The sequence below is a fragment of the Calypte anna genome, chromosome 2 (assembly GCF_003957555.1).
Source record: "Calypte anna isolate BGI_N300 chromosome 2, bCalAnn1_v1.p, whole genome shotgun sequence".
Lineage (NCBI taxonomy): Eukaryota > Metazoa > Chordata > Aves > Apodiformes > Trochilidae > Calypte > Calypte anna.
The window spans coordinates 112,572,035-112,589,814 of record NC_044245.1 but is presented as its reverse complement, the minus strand read 5'-3'; the positions used below and the strand labels follow the sequence as shown (position 1 = coordinate 112,589,814).

At 40.2% G+C, this 17,780-nt stretch overlaps 1 protein-coding gene across 4 annotated transcripts in view; it reads right to left on the bottom strand.

The window, feature by feature from the left end:
* Positions 1-361: 361 nt before the first annotated feature.
* LYN (LYN proto-oncogene, Src family tyrosine kinase) overlaps positions 362-17,780 on the bottom strand; it is a 56,505-nt gene continuing 39,086 nt past the window's right edge. For all 4 annotated transcript variants that reach the window (XM_030445647.1, XM_030445644.1, XM_030445643.1 and 1 more), the window contains 3 exons: positions 7,716-7,869; positions 5,837-5,968; positions 362-2,001 (listed from right to left, as the gene is read on the bottom strand). In XM_030445647.1, coding sequence (XP_030301507.1) covers positions 1,799-2,001; positions 5,837-5,968; positions 7,716-7,869 — 489 coding nt within the window. In that variant the 3' untranslated portion in view covers positions 362-1,798. The remainder of the gene's footprint in view (positions 2,002-5,836; positions 5,969-7,715; positions 7,870-17,780) is intronic.

Genomic DNA, 17,780 nt, shown 5'->3' with positions numbered 1-17,780 from the left:
TTAGGCTATTTTTATTTTCCTTAAAATGAAGCCTGTAGTGAAGTACTGACCAATTCTTAACTAATGTTTTTCCAAAGAGCTGTGATGGGCTGTGTGGCTATGATGTTAAAGACTTCTGTTTTAAAGAACAGCTGAGGAATTAATTCCTCTCCTCCTGCCCCCGTACCAAAAAGAAATCCTAACAAGGATGTAGAAGTGGTTTGGTCCTTTTCAGCTTCTCAAAATTGAATGGGTGTAAGGAAACCAGAATCCATTCATCTCGTTAGTGGTAGTGAACAAATGTTCCTCTGTTCCACACGAAGCTATCACTCTGGATAGAACACCAGCCAGTTCTATCTTGAATCACTATCATACAACTTGCTTCAGATTAAGTGTTTATTAAAATTAAAAATCACCATACAATAGAAACTATTTACATATTTAACTGATAGGCTGCTGAAACTGCACAGTTTGACTGAAGAAAGCCAATGGAAAAGAAAAGCAATGAATATTGATGCTGCTGCACTTCAACTGCTGGCACACTGAAGCTTTATTAAAGGGTGTTAAGCTTCTGCAAAGTACCATTGCCTAAATAATTGGCTGAGCGGTGGCAAAAGGTATTTCAGATGTAAAAAAAAAAAGTCACTTTGGAGAAAACCAAAAAGTAATCTATGCTGTAGTTACACTGCAATTCCACTACCTCTCAGCTGTTTTGATAAGTTACTTGGTAAAACTTTCAAATAGGGAGAGCTTAGCAAACTGCATTCTTTTATGAATTCAATTTGTATACTGAGCAACAAACCTATAGTGTCACTGCAATGTAACTTGATATCCTACTGCATATTTCCACAAATGTGTTTTGATAGTGCTAGGGCTAGTCTTTGCTTTAAAACAGATTTGAGGTTAGTTGATTAAAGCAGCAAAAATATAAGGAGTATTCTTGAATTATCACAGAGGATTAAAAATTAAGATTTAAAATGTTTTCACTGGTATGAGTCTCAGTGACTGCAATGGAAGTATTACCTTCCTTCAAAATCCTTTTCTTCAGGTGATGACTTTGGCCTTGTGGGAAGGCAAAGGTTGAATACAGTTTGGTATGCTGCTGTTTTCTGTCTTCATGTGTGTTCATATTGCACTTCTGCATCTGTGATGGCTATGAGATGCTTTGGAAATGATTTTTAATTTAATATGAGTAATGCAGCAGTGAAACAGAATCATCTGCAGTGTAAATAATTACATACATAATCCTTCCTTAAAAGAAACCATGACACCATTTTGAAAGTCTTACAAGAGGTGACCGTACTCCATCTGCTAATGTGAAATAAGTTTATAAAAATAATGTTCACAATATGCTGTATTTCAAGAAAGATGATTTAAGACCATCACTGTGTCTTAAATGTGTAAGTTCTCCTTCATGACTTTTTCATTAGAAAATAGCTGTTCATACATCTTCTCACCCCATTTATAGAGGTCTCTTTCTAAGTATTCTATGACTTAGATCCTAAGAAGGCATTGTCAAACTGTACGTGTGCAGATTGATTTCCTCCCTTCTCCCTCCCACCCCATAAAGCCTGCTTGTTTTGGGATGTTTCTGCAGATGCAAAACATAGAGCATTTAAGGAGAACTTCAGTCTTTAGAGGAACTGTTTTAACCAAATAAGACCATTATCATTTCTCTGTAGAACTACTTTGTTCTTCAGCATTTCAGCTTCCACACGCAATTAAGACTTCCAAACTTGAGAAGCAATTGGTTTGAGCAGTCTGTCCAAATAATAGTCTGTGCTAACGTTCCATGTCAATAGAAAAAATGTTCTTTATTCTATGGCTGTTGTTGATATTGCCCTTCTGTTGCTGTGTAGAAGTCATCAAGCACACTCTGTAGATAGTCAAATGTTGGCCTCTCTTCTGCTTTGTCTTTCCAGCAGGTTTTCATGATATCATAAAGCTCCACTGGACAGGTTTCCATGCGTGGCATTCGGTACCCGCGCTGAAGAGCAACCATCACATCTGAATTGCTCATACCTCCAACAGAGAAAGAAAGTTTTGATCAAATTATCTCAGTTCCTAAAGAAACATTTTTCTTTTTTTCTTTTACTTTACTCTAAAGATCTTTACCCAAAACCAGGAGAGTAATGTTATTTATTATGGATAACTACTAGCACAAGTTAGAAGACAGCAGCCAACTTGTTTGGCCATCCTGCTTCAAGGTCACCCTGTCCAGTGTGATAATACTCTTTCAGATTTTCTTTGTCAGCTTTTGTGTAAGTGCTGCTGATTGCAAGATACTCAGAATTGTCACTTGTGATATTGTTATTTGTAACAAGCAATTTCCCTTCCTTTCTTCCTCATACTATCCCTATTGTGCAAACCCTTGCTAGCTGCACTGAGCTTTGCTGGTTTTCCCCATTGTGGTTTTCTTTCAGAGGATAAGAACCAACAGCAGTGCCCTCAAGTGCCAGCTAACATAGTGTGAGAGGGTTGTTCTGGATTCTATCCTCCTCTTTTTTTTTTTCCCCCTCACCTCCCCATCCTTGAAAGACTGGTTCACAGAATTATTTCAACACTTAATCTCAGAGGTCAGCTATGTTAGGGCCAGCAAAAAGGCACACCACTTCCTACCCAGAAACCTGCCTTTCAGCTTGCCCCTTCTTCTGCAAATCATATGCAAACCAGTAATTGTGCCAGGATTACTTTTTCCAGGACACTGACTCTGAGCTTTCTGCCCGAGCATGCAGCAAGCACCTGTATTTCAGACTAGGTATTTGCTACCACCAGTAGCACCATTAACTTTATGTAAACTAAATGTTAAAAAAGGATTTAAGCTCACGAGACAAAAATAAAGAGACTTTTATCAGTATCCCATAGTAAATACGTCATGAACATATTTGCAGATGGTTTTTTTTTAAAAAAAAAAGGCTTACCTGCCTACCCCCTAGTCCATGCAATATTCTTGAAACACCTACTTGCTTAATGTTTTGTTTCATTTTATATTTTGTTATATTTTTATATATGTTAAGTTATATTTATTGTGTTATATTTGTTGTGGGTTTTTTTTTTTTTGGTTGGTTGGGTTTTGGTGGGTTTTTTTTTTGTTTGTTTGTTTTTTTGGCTAGAGAATTACCTGTCTAGTTAAAACTACATCCTAATCAGTAAAAGTACATCCCATTTGCATATTTGTTACACCCTCATGAATGCTAGCTATACAGGTTTGGAGTATGTCTGTTATTTTACACTGTGGTTCTTATAAAGCATCACAGATCAAGATGCTCTTGCTTATATTGGAGCCTGGGAAATTATGTGAATGCAGTGGTATGGAGGAAGAATCCCACCATATGGAAAGTGGAGTATCTTGTGAAGAGTGCTGATGTAATTGGAATGCAAGTATGGATGCTGCCAATATTTGACATACTATATAATAACCTGGAAATTAGTTTTGACAGCCCGTTTAATGTACTTGCCCAAAGATTCAAATACTTGTTTCATATTTCAGAGATAGTTAGTGAGACTATAGTTTCAGAAACTGCTGTGAGGTTCTCAGAAAGAGAAACAGCTGTTGCAATTTAAGAACAAAGCTCTCAGAAGCCCCACATTTCTTGGCTGGAAATGCTTCCCACCAAGTTGCCTGCCTAGCTTTTCTTCACGAGTATTAACTACTTGCCATTTTCAACTCAAATTCTTTCATATGCAATTTATGCTGAACACTGTCTTGTTGTTGGAACTGGTTAATAATTGAAAATAATACTTTGAATCATTCCCATCAGAACTGAAAAATCAATTTACTGTTTCTCTGCAGTGGCTGCTGGTTACAACCTATCACAAGGTTACCCTTGCAACCCATGTGGGGGTAATTTGCCCATACCTGTCACATCTCTTCATGTAAAGTAAATTGGTTACTCATTTATTTTGCTTTTCTTCTGATTCTTCAGTGTCAGCTTTCAGTCTAATAGGTAATTTCCATTTATACTTTATTTAAAGTAGACATATATCCCTCTCCCAATTTAGCTCAAGCAGTAACTGCAAACTATTAAAATCTTCCAGTATGCAGTCAAAAGGATTCTGCTTCTATTTGCTGGCTGACAAACGAACCCACAGAGTATGGCCTAGTTATGATGCTCATAAAAAGGCTCCTATATTAAGAAAAAAATATTGTCCCAGACTTCCCCTAGGAGAGATTTTCCCACAGCATTACAGTGTCTGCTGCACAGACTCCTTTTTTTTTTTCTTAAAATAAAAATGAGAGAGCAGACTTAGCTGCAGAATTAAGTACTGGGTTGGGCTTTGTACTTTTGTAGTGCTGGTTTCCAGGTGAGCTTGCAGGTTTGCCTGGGGGAGGACAATTTCTAAGGCATCCAGAAATAACCTCATGAGCCCAACTTGAGGTAGGCAACTGCCTGAGCACACAGGCATGTACTAACAGGAAAGAAAAGATAACTTGGCTGTGCAAAGTACCAAGCATTACCCTGCAGCATACAGCTCCCATCTGATCCTTCCTGGGGATGTGAGCACTGTTTAGAATAGCTTTAGGAGGACCTGCTGCTCAGTCACATATTTTACAGCCCTTACCTAAAAAGCAGTCAGGAGTGTATGTTTAAACACTTAGCTGTGCAAGCAGACCTATCACCTCTTGAAGTTTAAGGGGACTACCCTTCAGCTAAAGTGTTTTCCTGGACTGGAGCCTTATCAAGCCATGAAAATGTCTGGTTTAGTTCTACCTCTTTTATGGAAAGTTGATGTGTTCTTCCATAACACAGAGTAAAGCTGGCCACCATCACCCCTTCCCTGCTGCCTCAGTCTCCCTGCATCCAGATGTGCATTTCAGGACTGTCATTTCAGGACCTTTGACTCAGGTCCCTGAGGTCTACCCCTTTGCCATCCCTGGCAGGGATGCAGAATTCCAGCTGCTCAGGAAGTGGCCCTGAAAATATTTTCACAATTTAAACAGCAAGAACTGCTGTATTAGAAGTATTGGGAAAGCTTTGCTTGGATGAAGTATCTGCTCTGTGTTTAATGCCTGCAAGCTGCAAGATCCTAAGGGTTCTTCTCATAAGTTACTCCATCTGTGAGATGTGCAGTAGAGGTGACTGTGGCTGTACTTTACCCATTTGCCCACAAGCTAAGACAATTTAGGTTAATTTTCCATAACCTCAGTAAACTTAAATGAATGTGATCTGCTGCCCAGAATTATCAGCTGTGCCTGAGATGAGACAATTTTGTGTGCAAAAAATATCCTCCATACAATCTGTTTCTGCCTGCTGGAAATATTAATATGCATTCTGTTTTACAGGAAGAAAAATCATAAAGTCCACAATCCTTTCACAGCTGCGTAATGCAGCTATGATTGATGTGCTTCTCTGTGGTCTTGTACCTGAACTATTTGGAACAACGAAGAGTAAATATTCCTAGCAGTACATCAGTGCTGCTTTAGGGCCTGCTCCTGCATTTGTTTAGATCAGCTAACACTGACAAATTATCACAGCCTATTTGCTTATCAAAACACACTTTCTTAGGACTTCACATGTTATGATATTAAAAAACTCCAGCATCTTACAGGCGCCATTAGAGTCTGTGCTGCTGCCCATAAAGCTGGTGACCATTCAGCACTTGCTGCAGTTGTCACACCTTCTAACTTTATAAAAATAACTTTGTGTTCATGGTGCCTTTAGACTGTTTGCTAAAACTTCCCCCAGAGAGACACATGGTTTACACATAACTAAAAGTTTCAAACCCCCAACATGACCTGCAAGACATTTTCCAAATTGCTGCTGCTGTCAGTTGCCAGCTGTTCCCCTGGGTATCACCTTTATTTTTTAACACCAAAGTATAAATACAGAGTAAAGGTATAAACACATGCCCATACCTGGATAAGGAATCTTTCCATATGTAACAATTTCATACAGGAGAATCCCAAACGACCACACATCAGATTTAATAGTGAAAGATCCATAGTTAATCGCCTCTGGTGCTGTCCATTTAATAGGGAATTTTGCACCTAAAAAAACAATACAATCTCAATCAAGAGCAAATTTAAACACTTGATATCAAATCACTAAAAGGTATTAAGTAACTTTCCTATGCTATGCCTAGATTAACAAAGTTGACAGTAACTCAGTAACTCAGCTGCCCAAGAGTTACCAGCAGAGATTTGCTGTGAGGAACATCCACACTGCCTATCCTGTGTTGGAGGTGTGAACAAGATGTTGAAGTTACAAAGCACCTCTTGAGTCTTCAGTGGGGTGAATTTCTGTTAAAATTACAGTCAGCCTTTTCCCTTCTACCCAGCAGTCAGGCAACAATCTTACAATTCCCATCAGCTTGAGCTTTCTAATATTTTTACTAACTTCTCCTATTTTAAAGGAAATCAGTCTAGTTTCAACATCTACTTTAACATTCAGCTATATGTGCAGTAGCAAGTCATCTTAAAAAGCCATATCTTTAAATGCTTTGATGCCTAATTAACTGATTCCAGAAAATGTCATATAAAAGCAAACAGCTTCCAGTTAAATAAGAAAAGTTCAAGCAGCTTTTGTTGGGAAATATTACATTAGCTCTTTAGACAATAAAGAGTAACGCGAGCAGATTCTCTCTATGCCCTTTTTAGCCACCTCTATAATTCTGGCACAAAATACCACATAAGCTAGGAAACTTTTCTGAATGGAAGAAAACACATCAAAGAAACCTAGTATAAAGAATTTACAACCTGAAAGGTTCATTTAATTAATACAAAGTGTCCAGAGCTAGCTAAAAAACACAGATATGGGTTCTGTATGTCTGAAAACTGTTTAATCAGACCCTCCCCTCTGATCTATTGAATTGCTGTTACTCATGGACTGCTCATCTTTCTTTCATCTCAATTGTACCACATGGTTCTCTTTCTTCTTTATACTTTAGCTCTTTCCCTCTCACCCTACATTACCACAGTTTCCGTCCAGACTGTGTGAAAATATGAGGTAGTTTCTTTAAAATGAGAGGGGCAAAGCCAGCCAACAAACCTGCTCAGAAAAGTTACCCTAATGCAATCCATGCATGGAAGCAGAAATAAAAGTATTTTGCTAAAGCAGCATTGACACCACACTTCTTGGAAGTTGACAACATTATTAAAACACACATGGCAAACCCCAGACAGCTATCTTTAATGTTATCATTTTCCCTCTTGCAAGCCCTGACCCTGCTGCTCTGTTACCTCCCACCCATGTGCTGAACAGGGGCATGACCCAGCATCCATCCCTACATGTGGCAGCAGAGCTGCTGACCATGCAAATCCATGCTGCAGCTCCTAAAGATGCTTCAAAACTTCTGCTAAAGGTTCTCTTGTTACCAGCACCTTCACCTGCCTGGGCTCCTTCCTTGCCCTGAGTGAGAGGCAGTGCAGGTGGCAACTAAAGACTGCAACATGAAGTAAGATCATGCTTTCTTGCATTTAACTCAGTGGGATGGAAGCTGTGGCTGTGTAGTTTATTTATCGATTTAGAAAAACTTGTGTGCAGTCAAGCACTTTCAATTTTGCTTGGGTTTTTTTATTATTATTTCTTTGTTTATTTAAAACTTTTCAAAAAGCCTGGAAAACACTGAAATATTATTTGTTTCCTTACTATTTAAAAAAAATTTTAGGCATTTGAACACTGCCTCTAGGAAATTATCATGGCGTTTTCTGCCTTTGGTGACCATATTGTTGTTAGATACAACATCGCTACCTCCCAGAAGTTGAAGTTTTAAAGACAAGAAAACCCAATACATACCTTCCCTGGCAGTATATTCATTGTCTTCGATGACTCTTGCAAGTCCAAAATCAGCAATTTTGCACATCAGTAAGTCCGAAACCAGAACATTTGCTGCTCTCAAATCCCGATGGATGTAATTTTTTCTTTCTATGTATGCCATCCCTTCAGCAATCTGTGAAAAAAAAAAGCCCAGCTATATTGATATTTCCCAACACCATCAGCAGGTCTGACCTCTCAGCTCTTTCTATTGTATCAGCAAAGCTGCATCAGTTTATTCTTTACCAGTATCTTTGGAGCACAAGCAAGGTGATTGTCATGAAAAATGTATGTGTAGATCCAGTCCTGCAAAACTATACTTACAGCATCAGCTTCAAAAGAATTGTTTGGCTGAATAATAGCTGACAGGATTAGAGATGAGCATGAGAAACACTTCCTGAAATAAAATTGCAATTAAAATGTTCCTAAGATTTCTACTAAAATAATTCCTTGAATTATTTACCAGTTTATTTTTCAAACACTACAATAATGAAAGCAATGAATAAGTTAAAGAAGGTATGGATCTTCTTTTAAGAGTTGATGAAACAGCAGTGCAGATAGGGTTAAAAAAACCAACCATCAACATTCTATTTACCCAGTATAGGCCTGGATAATTAGGAAACATTTACTAAGATGAGGTGAACAAGTTTATCTTTAGTTTCTTCTACAACAACATGTACCTGTTCATACATGAGGACTGTTTGGCAACAGCCAGCTCTCAGATACTATCATAAGTAAACTTAATTTGTATTTCAGCAGCCCAAATTAATTTCCAAACCAAGCTAGAGATGATAATGTCCTCGAAATATGCACTGGGGATGATTTATACAGTATTTACCCAGACTAGCTAGTTTTTTTTTCTCCCTGAAAAAAAACATTCTACTTTTCAGAAACTGAAATAATAGTTTCTAAACTCAGAGCAATAAGCTGATATGTAGATAGCATGCTGTCCAAATGTTCCAGATGAGCTAGGAGAAAAAGAAAAATAAACCCAGTGCTTGTGAGCTGTCAGTTTTTCTCTCCCTTCTGAGACTCTGACAATGGGTTATTCTCAGGCAAGGCCCACAGTCCAAATGGGTGCCACAGGTACCTCTCCAGCATGTCTGCAGGTGGGTGACAAACAACCCATCCTCAGCCACAGGCTTTGGGTGATGCCCAAGCTCTCAGGTTTGCTGATGAAGCAGCAGTAAAGCCACAAGGGTTCTTCTCCAGTGCCAGTCCCCAGCACACTCGTGCACGGATTCCTTCCTCTCCACCCTGGGAGAAGCCACGTGCCCAGATTCCTCCTCAGGGCCAGAGGTTCTCATTTCAGCCACGCAGTAAAGCAGCCAGGCAGGAACACCTGGCCACACTTTAAGAAAACATTAACATCACTTCTGCTTATCCATTTTTAAAAAAAAGTCCCCGGGGGGGTACTGCGAAGGCACACACTGCCACCACTCACAACACAAAACCACACGGTCTTTGTTCCGCTTTTTCGGTTTAGGCAATGGAAAAATCGAGCCACTTGCCCTCCCACTGCAAACCTCCTCTTACAGGCTGATACAGAGGAGAGTGTTACATTGCCCTTGTACAAGGGAGCTCTGACACTAAACCAGAAAAAAAAAACAAAAACCCAAGAAAACTGCAATGAGGAAGAATATGAAGAACACCTGCATTTTACATTGTCTAGAAATGTCATTTGGTAAGGAAGGAAGCAGCTACTAGTGAAGCATTGCCACAGAGAGTCTTATTAAAGACTTACAAACAGATGAGTTGTATTTGATTAGAGCTCATTCTGCTTCTTGGAGGAAGGTGAGATGAAAGGGAAGGTTTTGCTCTAAGATCAGTTCTGAGATTGGGCTGGCCAGCTGGGCAGAGATAGTTCCACCAGCATCACCAGACATGCATCAACCACCACAAAAAAATCATCCTTTCTCCTAACTTCCCTGCACAGGTTTAATATTTGAGCAAACTGCTGGCTGGGGAGTGAAGAAGCATTCTAAGAAAGAGATGTCTGTGGCAGTCATACTTAGCTTCCAAGCCCAACCAAGCAATGGCATTGGAAAGACCATTTTATTTCTTCTTATTGGTTCTAGAGTCATTGAAGTCATCATCTAATTAGTCACAAATGAAGAATGTGACATCAAAGAACCCATTATGGTTTCAGCAAATAAAAATTACATTTCCTTGAAACTCCAGGACAATGGCTTTGATTGAATCAGAGAGATTCAAAGAAACCATGTATGAGCAAGCAAAAAATTCCCTAGTAGGAAAAGAATAATGGGCAAGGAATGGGAGAGGGAGGAGAAATAGAACTGGACAACTGAATTCACAGTTTAAGTTTAACCTTTGCTTGTGGGAAAAAAAAAAAAAGCCCATGTGATAACTCTTTATGGTAATTGTTGGGTTTTCATTGCAAATGATAAGGTAAATGTAGAGAAATTCTTGGGAACAAAAGAAAATTAAAGCCCTTTCCCCCTTCTTTTAATGATCATTGCTACCTGTCAAGACTGTTCGGCTACATGTAACTACTACTCAGAAGCAGGACAGAAAAGCTAATTAGGGATTCTGGAATATTCTTTTTTTCTGGCTTTTAAGAGAGGATTCTGCCTACACAACTCTTACCACCAGGAAGAGAGTAGTTTCCCCTTTAATGAACTACTTGTAGAAATACCCAAGTTAAATCCTTTTTAAAAAAGAGCCAACAAATCTTTAAATATTAGGAAGTATGTAGCTAGGGCAAGAGTGGAAGAAAATTCTCCTGGAAGAAATAAATCACTCCACAAGAAAGCCTCCGTGCTGTAAAGCTTCAGCTAAAAGTCACGCAAGAAATGAATGATTCAGAGCCACAGTTCTGCAGACAGCTCTGGCACCAGTCTGGGGGGTGATTTCAGCTGGCAGTGCTCTTTCCTCCCTAGTTCTGCTCTTTCCACCTGTAAAACAGGGTAATTACCTAACTTTCCAGACAACTGTGGGTCAGCATTTCACAAATAGATATAAAACTCTTTCAAAAGCCTGAAAGAAAATGGGAACAAAAGCACGGAGCACAGTGTTGCTTTGAGAACACACATTCCCTGCTTTCTGACTCTCCTTTGTAGCTCAGAAGATGCAAGGTGTTTGAGGAAAACAGCAAAAGCAGCAGAGGACTGCAATGAAGGGAGGGGACAGCCTGATAAACCATCATTTCAGGAGAGGATACTGCTGCTGCAGAAGAGTTACGCCTTCTGAAAAGGTCACTTGGTCACAACTCACAGGCTGCCTTGATGAAACATCACAGCTGATGTGTGACAGAGAGATGGGCAGTTCTGTGCTTTTTTTCAAAAGGTGAAATTCAGCTGTTTTAATTTTTTTTTTTTCTCACAAACCATTCCAAGGTCTGCGAGAGTTATTTCAAACTAGCCATGCTTTTACACATAGGTTGCAATGCTGTTTCTTCATGCAGGGAAGGAGCTATGACAACACATGGATGGATTCCTCTTGTGCATTTTTGTAAAAACATGGCATACTAAAGAGGCCTGATGGGTTTTCTTAGGGTCAGCCTGAAAGGATGCTTTTACAACATGCTGAGAAAGTATTATGGCACATACAGTCAGATGACTAGAGCCCTAAGTGACAGGGATCATGAAACAGAGTGGAGTGGAAATGAAGGGATTGAAAAAATGGTCAAATATAGAATCATAGACTCATAGAATTGGCTGGGTTGGAAGGGACCTCAGAGATCATCGAGTCCAACCCTTGATCCACCATTGCGGTTGCTAGACCATGGCACTGAGTGCCACATCCAGTCTCTTTTTAAATATCTCCAGGGACGGAGAATCCACTACTTCCCTGGGCAGCCCATTCCAATGCCTGATCACTCTCTCCGTAAAGAAATTCTTTCTAATATCTAACCTAAATTTCCCCTGGCACAACTTAAGACCATGCCCTCTTGTCTTGTTGAAAGTCGTCTGGCAAAAGAGACCAACGTCCACCCGGTTACAACCTCCTTTCAGGGAGTTGTAGACAGCGATGAGGTCTCCCCTGAGCCTCCTCTTCTCCAGGCTGAACAACCCCAGCTCCCTCAGCCTCTCCTCATAGGGTCTGTGCTCGAGTCCCTTCACCAGCCTGGTTGCCCTCCTTTGGACCTGCTCCAGGACCTCGATATCCCTCCTGAACTGGGGGGCAATTTTTTTTTTTTTTTCTGAGGACAAAGAGTAAAGGTAAATATGAAGATTTTAATTTTTTTTTCCTCAGGAAAGCAAATTTTAAACAGCCTGGAGGGCTGACAGGTACAGCCTCATAGGGAAAAAGTCTCAGGAACAATCACACCATCAAAAACCTCAGCACTTACAAGTGCAAAGATATATCACACTTATTGTAAAGACAGTGCCCAATAAGAAAAATTTGGCCACATCTTGCATGATCAGAAACACCTGAAAATGAAAACACCAAAAATAACAAACCCAATTATGACAAAAGTTGGAAGAGCCCAGCTACAAACAATGCTACAAATAGTAAGTCAAAGCAAGGCTGCATTAATAATGGGACAAGAACAGGGAAAACATGCACATTAAATGAATTATAAAATTAAATGATGGAGAAGGCTACATGCAAATAATAAAGAGAAGTTTTACATTGCCTGCCTTTGCTTCAGTCTCCACTAAAAGGGCCAAGAATGCATTTGTTGTTAAAATGAATGACAAAGGAGTAAATACACAGGATGGAAAAGAGAAAGAACACGGTTAGGACAATTTCTGTGGATAGAGGTGGTTTATGAGACACCTGAAAACCATCAATAAATCCAACCTCAGCCATCCTCACTCACCTGCAAATCAGGCAAGGAAAATGTGGAAAAATATAAGGGATGAATCAGTATTCAAAGTTGAGCCTAGTTTTTGTTTGGTTACAAATAAAGTAAATTCTAAAAATCCAAAAGGGGATGTTCTACAGTTTATAAAATATTGACAAAAACTAGGACAAGAACCTCCACAATTCCCTTCAGTCCTATTTGATCCATTATTTAAAACTAAAACAATGTAGAAATCATTAATTAAGAGATGGTTTAGGTATGTTTCTAAAAGGCTTCACTTGGTGTTGACAGATGTGGCCTTTTATGTTTTTCAGGATCTGTACTAAAAAAACCACACATGAAAGTAGAGGCAGCAGGAGGCAGGGATTCATGCACAAAGGCAGCTTTAAAATCCTGTCTGGAGTGCTGCTGCCTGCAAGACAACTGGGCCTGAAGTGCTGCACCCACAACCTGGGGCTGCTCCAGGGCTGGGTTGCTGCCCCTCAGGGTCCAGCCATGACCAGAACATCCCTCATCCTGGGTAGGGGACAGTGGCCTCAGAGAGGCTCTCAGCTGGCCACCAGCCTAGGTCCAGGGCTCAGAAGAAAATCAGCCTGGAAATGAGTGCTAAGTATTACAGTGGGAGGGAGCATCCTGCTTGCAAGCAGAGAAAGAACTGAAGCATATCCTAAAGCTCACACTGCCTTGAATTTTGTAGTTCTCAGTTCCTTAGGGAAAATCCTTACTAGAAACAGCCTTCAGTTTTGAAAGTTTTGAAGTAACATTTGTTATTGATCTGCACAAGATTGTTTTTGGTCTGGGATTAACCAAAACCATATTCCTTTCAATAATGTCCAGACATAGCTTTCTTCAACTACCCCAAAGGAGATTGGAATGAGGAGGGAAACAGCCTCTTCCCCTTAGTGGCTTGTGACAGGACCAGAGGAAATGGATGCAATCTATGCCAGGGAAGGCTTAGGCTGGATATTAGGAAACATTTTTTCACTGAAAAGGTTGTCAAACATTGGAATAGTCTGCTCAGGGCAGTGGTAGAATCACCATCCCTGGAGGTTTTTAAATGGTGTGTGGACCTGGTCCTTAGGGACACGGTTTAGTTGTGACCTTAGAGTTGTTGGTCAAAGGTTGGACTGGATGATCTTGGAGGTCTCTTCCAACCAAAGACATTCTGTGATTCTGTGACATAAAATAAAATGTGCTTATTGACCACAGTTTTCAAAAAGAGAGTTCATCTTCACATGACTTTTTCTTTGGAGAGAGTGTAGATCCTTTATTTATGGCAGTTGAAAACTGTTGAGAAAATGTCACATTTTGATCTTCAAGTGATATATTAGTGTAATATCAGTTTTCAATTTGCAGCATTGCTTATCCTACAGGTGAAGTCAGGAAAGGCTGCAAAAACATATTCCTCTTGTTCCAGTCAAGCAGCTACGTAGTCAAAGCAGACCCACAAGGAAAAGAAAGACTGTTAAAGTAACATATAATTATGCTCTGGAACATTAGAGGGTATCATTAAAAATGAAAGAAACTTGAAAAAGAGTGTGGTGAGACTGCAGTAGAAATCTCCTAGTGCCAAATAAGAGTTAAAATTCATTCTGATTTAGGACTTTTGCCTCTCCCCTTCAAAAAGAGATGAGAGAGGGATTAAAACAGCATTAAAAATACCTGGTAATTTTATTCTAAGTTTATCATTATTTTAATTCATAGCCTTAGAAGGAAGAAAGAAGAGGAAAAGAGTTGCCTAATAAGTTGTAGATCATAGAACAATTAATGAAAATACTAGTGATGCACAGGAAAGAAGACTGGTTTTGGGACAAAAGCTTTGAGCAGTCTGAAAGGTATGACACGAGCATGTCCAGCAACAACTGATGCCATTTTCCTACCCACAGACACCATGTCTGTGTGTGCTACATGGCAGATAACAGCAAGAAGGATGCCAAAGGTCATAGGTTTTCAGCAGCTCTCATCAAACAGAAGCAGGGATGATTTTGAGAACTGTGAGACAAAGAATTGGGAGCTCTTTGGGTAATTTGCCACTGAGGCAAGACAAAACCCAACTGGTAAAATCCAAAGCTTGCCAGTCTCTTTAGTGTTGAAGGACCAGGCTGTTGCCTGTGGATGACCACAGTGAACGTGGGCAATGTCCACATGGACTGCTGCATTAGCAAGATGTGGCAGTACAGCTCCTGGACAAAGCAACAAAATTTGCTTACCCTCCCACTTGTGACTGGGAACCAGGAGCACTTTTGGGTTCCCTTAGCCTGCTGGCTATGTTGAAAGGCAGAAGTTCTAGGAAAGGGAACTGCTGGCCAAGCATGGCAGCTGATTGCTGCCAAACTGCTGAGCCACCCAGCAGCAGTGGTCATGCAGGCAGGGAAGTGGGCTCAGGTTTTGCTTTCTCCATATTCCTGACTCTTTCTGGCATGTCTGAAATACTGGCGTGTTCTTCTGACTTCTAGAGGAGCTGCCACAGCTCTGCTCTGCACTCAAACAGGTAGTTATGTGCCTGGAGATAGCTTTGTAAAACTGAGCTTCCTTTAAAACACACTCCTTTCAGAGACTTACAGTGTTCATATCTAGTGGCCAAAATCACTAGGTTTCCTCAGCCCCTACTCATATGCACTAATTAAACACCAAAGAGAAACTTCAGCTCTTTCAGAGGGCAGATTGCTTTAGAAACTGAGCTGAACCACCTTCCTAGCAAGAATTTTCTTGCCATGCTTTCCATGAGCCTAATTTCATAAATTGTGATTGTTAGTATGGCAAAAAAGCCATAAAAAGCCTGAATCCACAGCTGACTAAAGCAGTCACTAGATGTAAGTGTAATTATAATTTTTGGTTGGGTTTGAATGGATCTTTAAAGGTCATCTAGTCCAACCCCCGGCAGTGAGCTGGGACATCTTCAACTAAATCAGGTTGCTCAGAGCCCCATCAACCTGACCTTGACTGTTTCCAGGAATGGGGCATCTACCACCCCTCTGTGCAACCCATTCCAGTGTTTCACCACCTTCATTCAGTTGAAGTCTACCCTCTTTTAGTTTAAAACCTTTTCCTCTTGCCCTATTGCTAGAGAACCTACTAAAATGTCTGTCTTCAGTACTCAGGTACCACTGTCAAAAACAGAGTGTGGATGTCAAGCAAAGCAAACACCAACACCAGCATGGCAGAGTAGGAGTGTATTTGATTACTTGCTTGAAAAATGTTATGTTTCTAAAAGGTAGGGGGAAGTCCTTACTTTTTGCAAAATCAGAACATTTCACCCCTTTTAAACACAGATTTCTTTCAAAGATGGAGAAGGCAAAGGTGTCAATGAGGTCAGTGAGTGGAGCACTAGCAGCAGCCTGGCAGTGGAAACACCAACCCACAGCACTCTTCAACACCACCTGGAAAGTCAGCTTCAGATGGGGGTTCATGTTTAACTACCTGCACTACATTCTTCAGCCATCTGATAGCCACAGAAACTACATCCTCTTCTCCTATTTCCTTGTCCTTCCTTGTCTGACAAAGCCACTGTAAGGTGGCAAAGGCCATTCCTCTGGATAAGAAGGCAACATACCATGTGGAACCTCTCCTTTCCCATCTTCTATGTGATGTATCACAAGTATCACATGTCCAACACTAAGATACCCTGCTGCAATAGGTCAGCAAACTTTGTTGCAATAGGTGCACACGTGGGTGCCAGCCAGCCAGATGCTAGGATCAGGCCAGCCTCCTCCTCCTCCAGTGCATGTGCACAAGGGGGAAAATAAGGCAATCCTTGGCTACCATTTGTTGTATTTTCAGTCTTTCTGAGAAGCTGGGGTAGTCTGGTAAGCTGCCTTGCCAGAGTGGTGTCATTACACAGACATGAAGAGATCAAGTGTGTCTCCATCAAGGAAAAAAATCTGCTTGATCTTATTTAAGTAGCTCACCATGAGCTTCCTTCTGTGATTTTTTTTCCTTGCTTTTTTTTTTTTTTTTTTTGTGTGTGTGTGTGGTTTTGTTTGTTTGTTTATTTTAAAATCTCTTCTGAAACAAAGCTGTCCAAAATTTCCCCTCAGGCTGTACAAAGAGGTTAACAAGACTACTTTAAGGATAAGTTAGTGTTCCATTTGTACAAACCAGAGTCATACCAAAAATACTAGACACGTTTCGTGTTCTCCTTTATACACAGCCTACTTTCTGGTGAAGTCTGGTCAACATGTCTGCAGTAAAATCAGTTACCTTAGCAGTAGGCCAACTGAGTTTGAGAATATTTTTGTCTGTCTTTTGCCCTAAAGACCCATCAGTTAACATTCAGACTGGCAGGGAAAACCACTGGAACATCTGTGTTGTTTGGAGAGAAATTTCTGGTCTGGGAACCACAGGTGGAGTGCAAGTTTTTTCACACAGTGCTGTTATTACTCAGTGGCATTAAGGGCTCTTTACAGATGTTCTTAAAAAACCCCTACAAATACTTTCCGTAAGAAAAATCTTGGAATATCTCTTCCAAAGTTTTCTTGGGCTGCAGCTAGAAATCCCCAGAGAGGCCTTTCTGAGTGTCTCTTTAGGATCACCCAATGAATGGCTTAATCTCAGGAAATTCTGTCAACAGTCAACAGGCTAAGAAAAGAGAGGGACTTCTTCTGTGCTGCACAAAATCTTGCTCCTCTGAGGCCAAGTGCAGGAAGTGCCTCTGAGAGGTTGATGTCACATTGGGGTGACAAGTGGTGTCCATTCCAAGTGACTTGACCTTTAAAGATTTGTAAGTGATGACCACTGACCTCTGTCACCTTGGAAGTGATTTAGTCAAGTTGTACACAGTTACAGATGCTCTCTAGTTCATTAAGCTTTTTGAGCCTTAAATTCCTGAAAACACAATACTAATTTCAAAATAACACAGCGTCCCTAACTCAAGAGAAAGGTGTACTTTTTTAAAACCCCACATGCTTTACCCTCATTATCCCAGGTCACCTTTCACATCAATGCTCACAGATATTCTTTTCATGACACACTATTTTCACAGCTATTTTTTTTTTCTGCTCACTGTTATTCATCTCTCCAAGCCATCACCTGGGATCCAGCAGATATTTCACATCTAAGACATTTTTGCCTCACTAAATACTCAAGAACAAGCTATCCAAAGACCTCAGAAAAGTTGCAAAGCCTATAGCTACACTGAACCAACAATTATAGCAAAACCAGCTCCAGCATTCAATCTACGTTAAACAAAAATCTGTATTTGATATACTGAACATCTATATAAAAATATGTGATACATTATATACCCAAGAATAGAATGATGCCAGTTGGAAAGAACC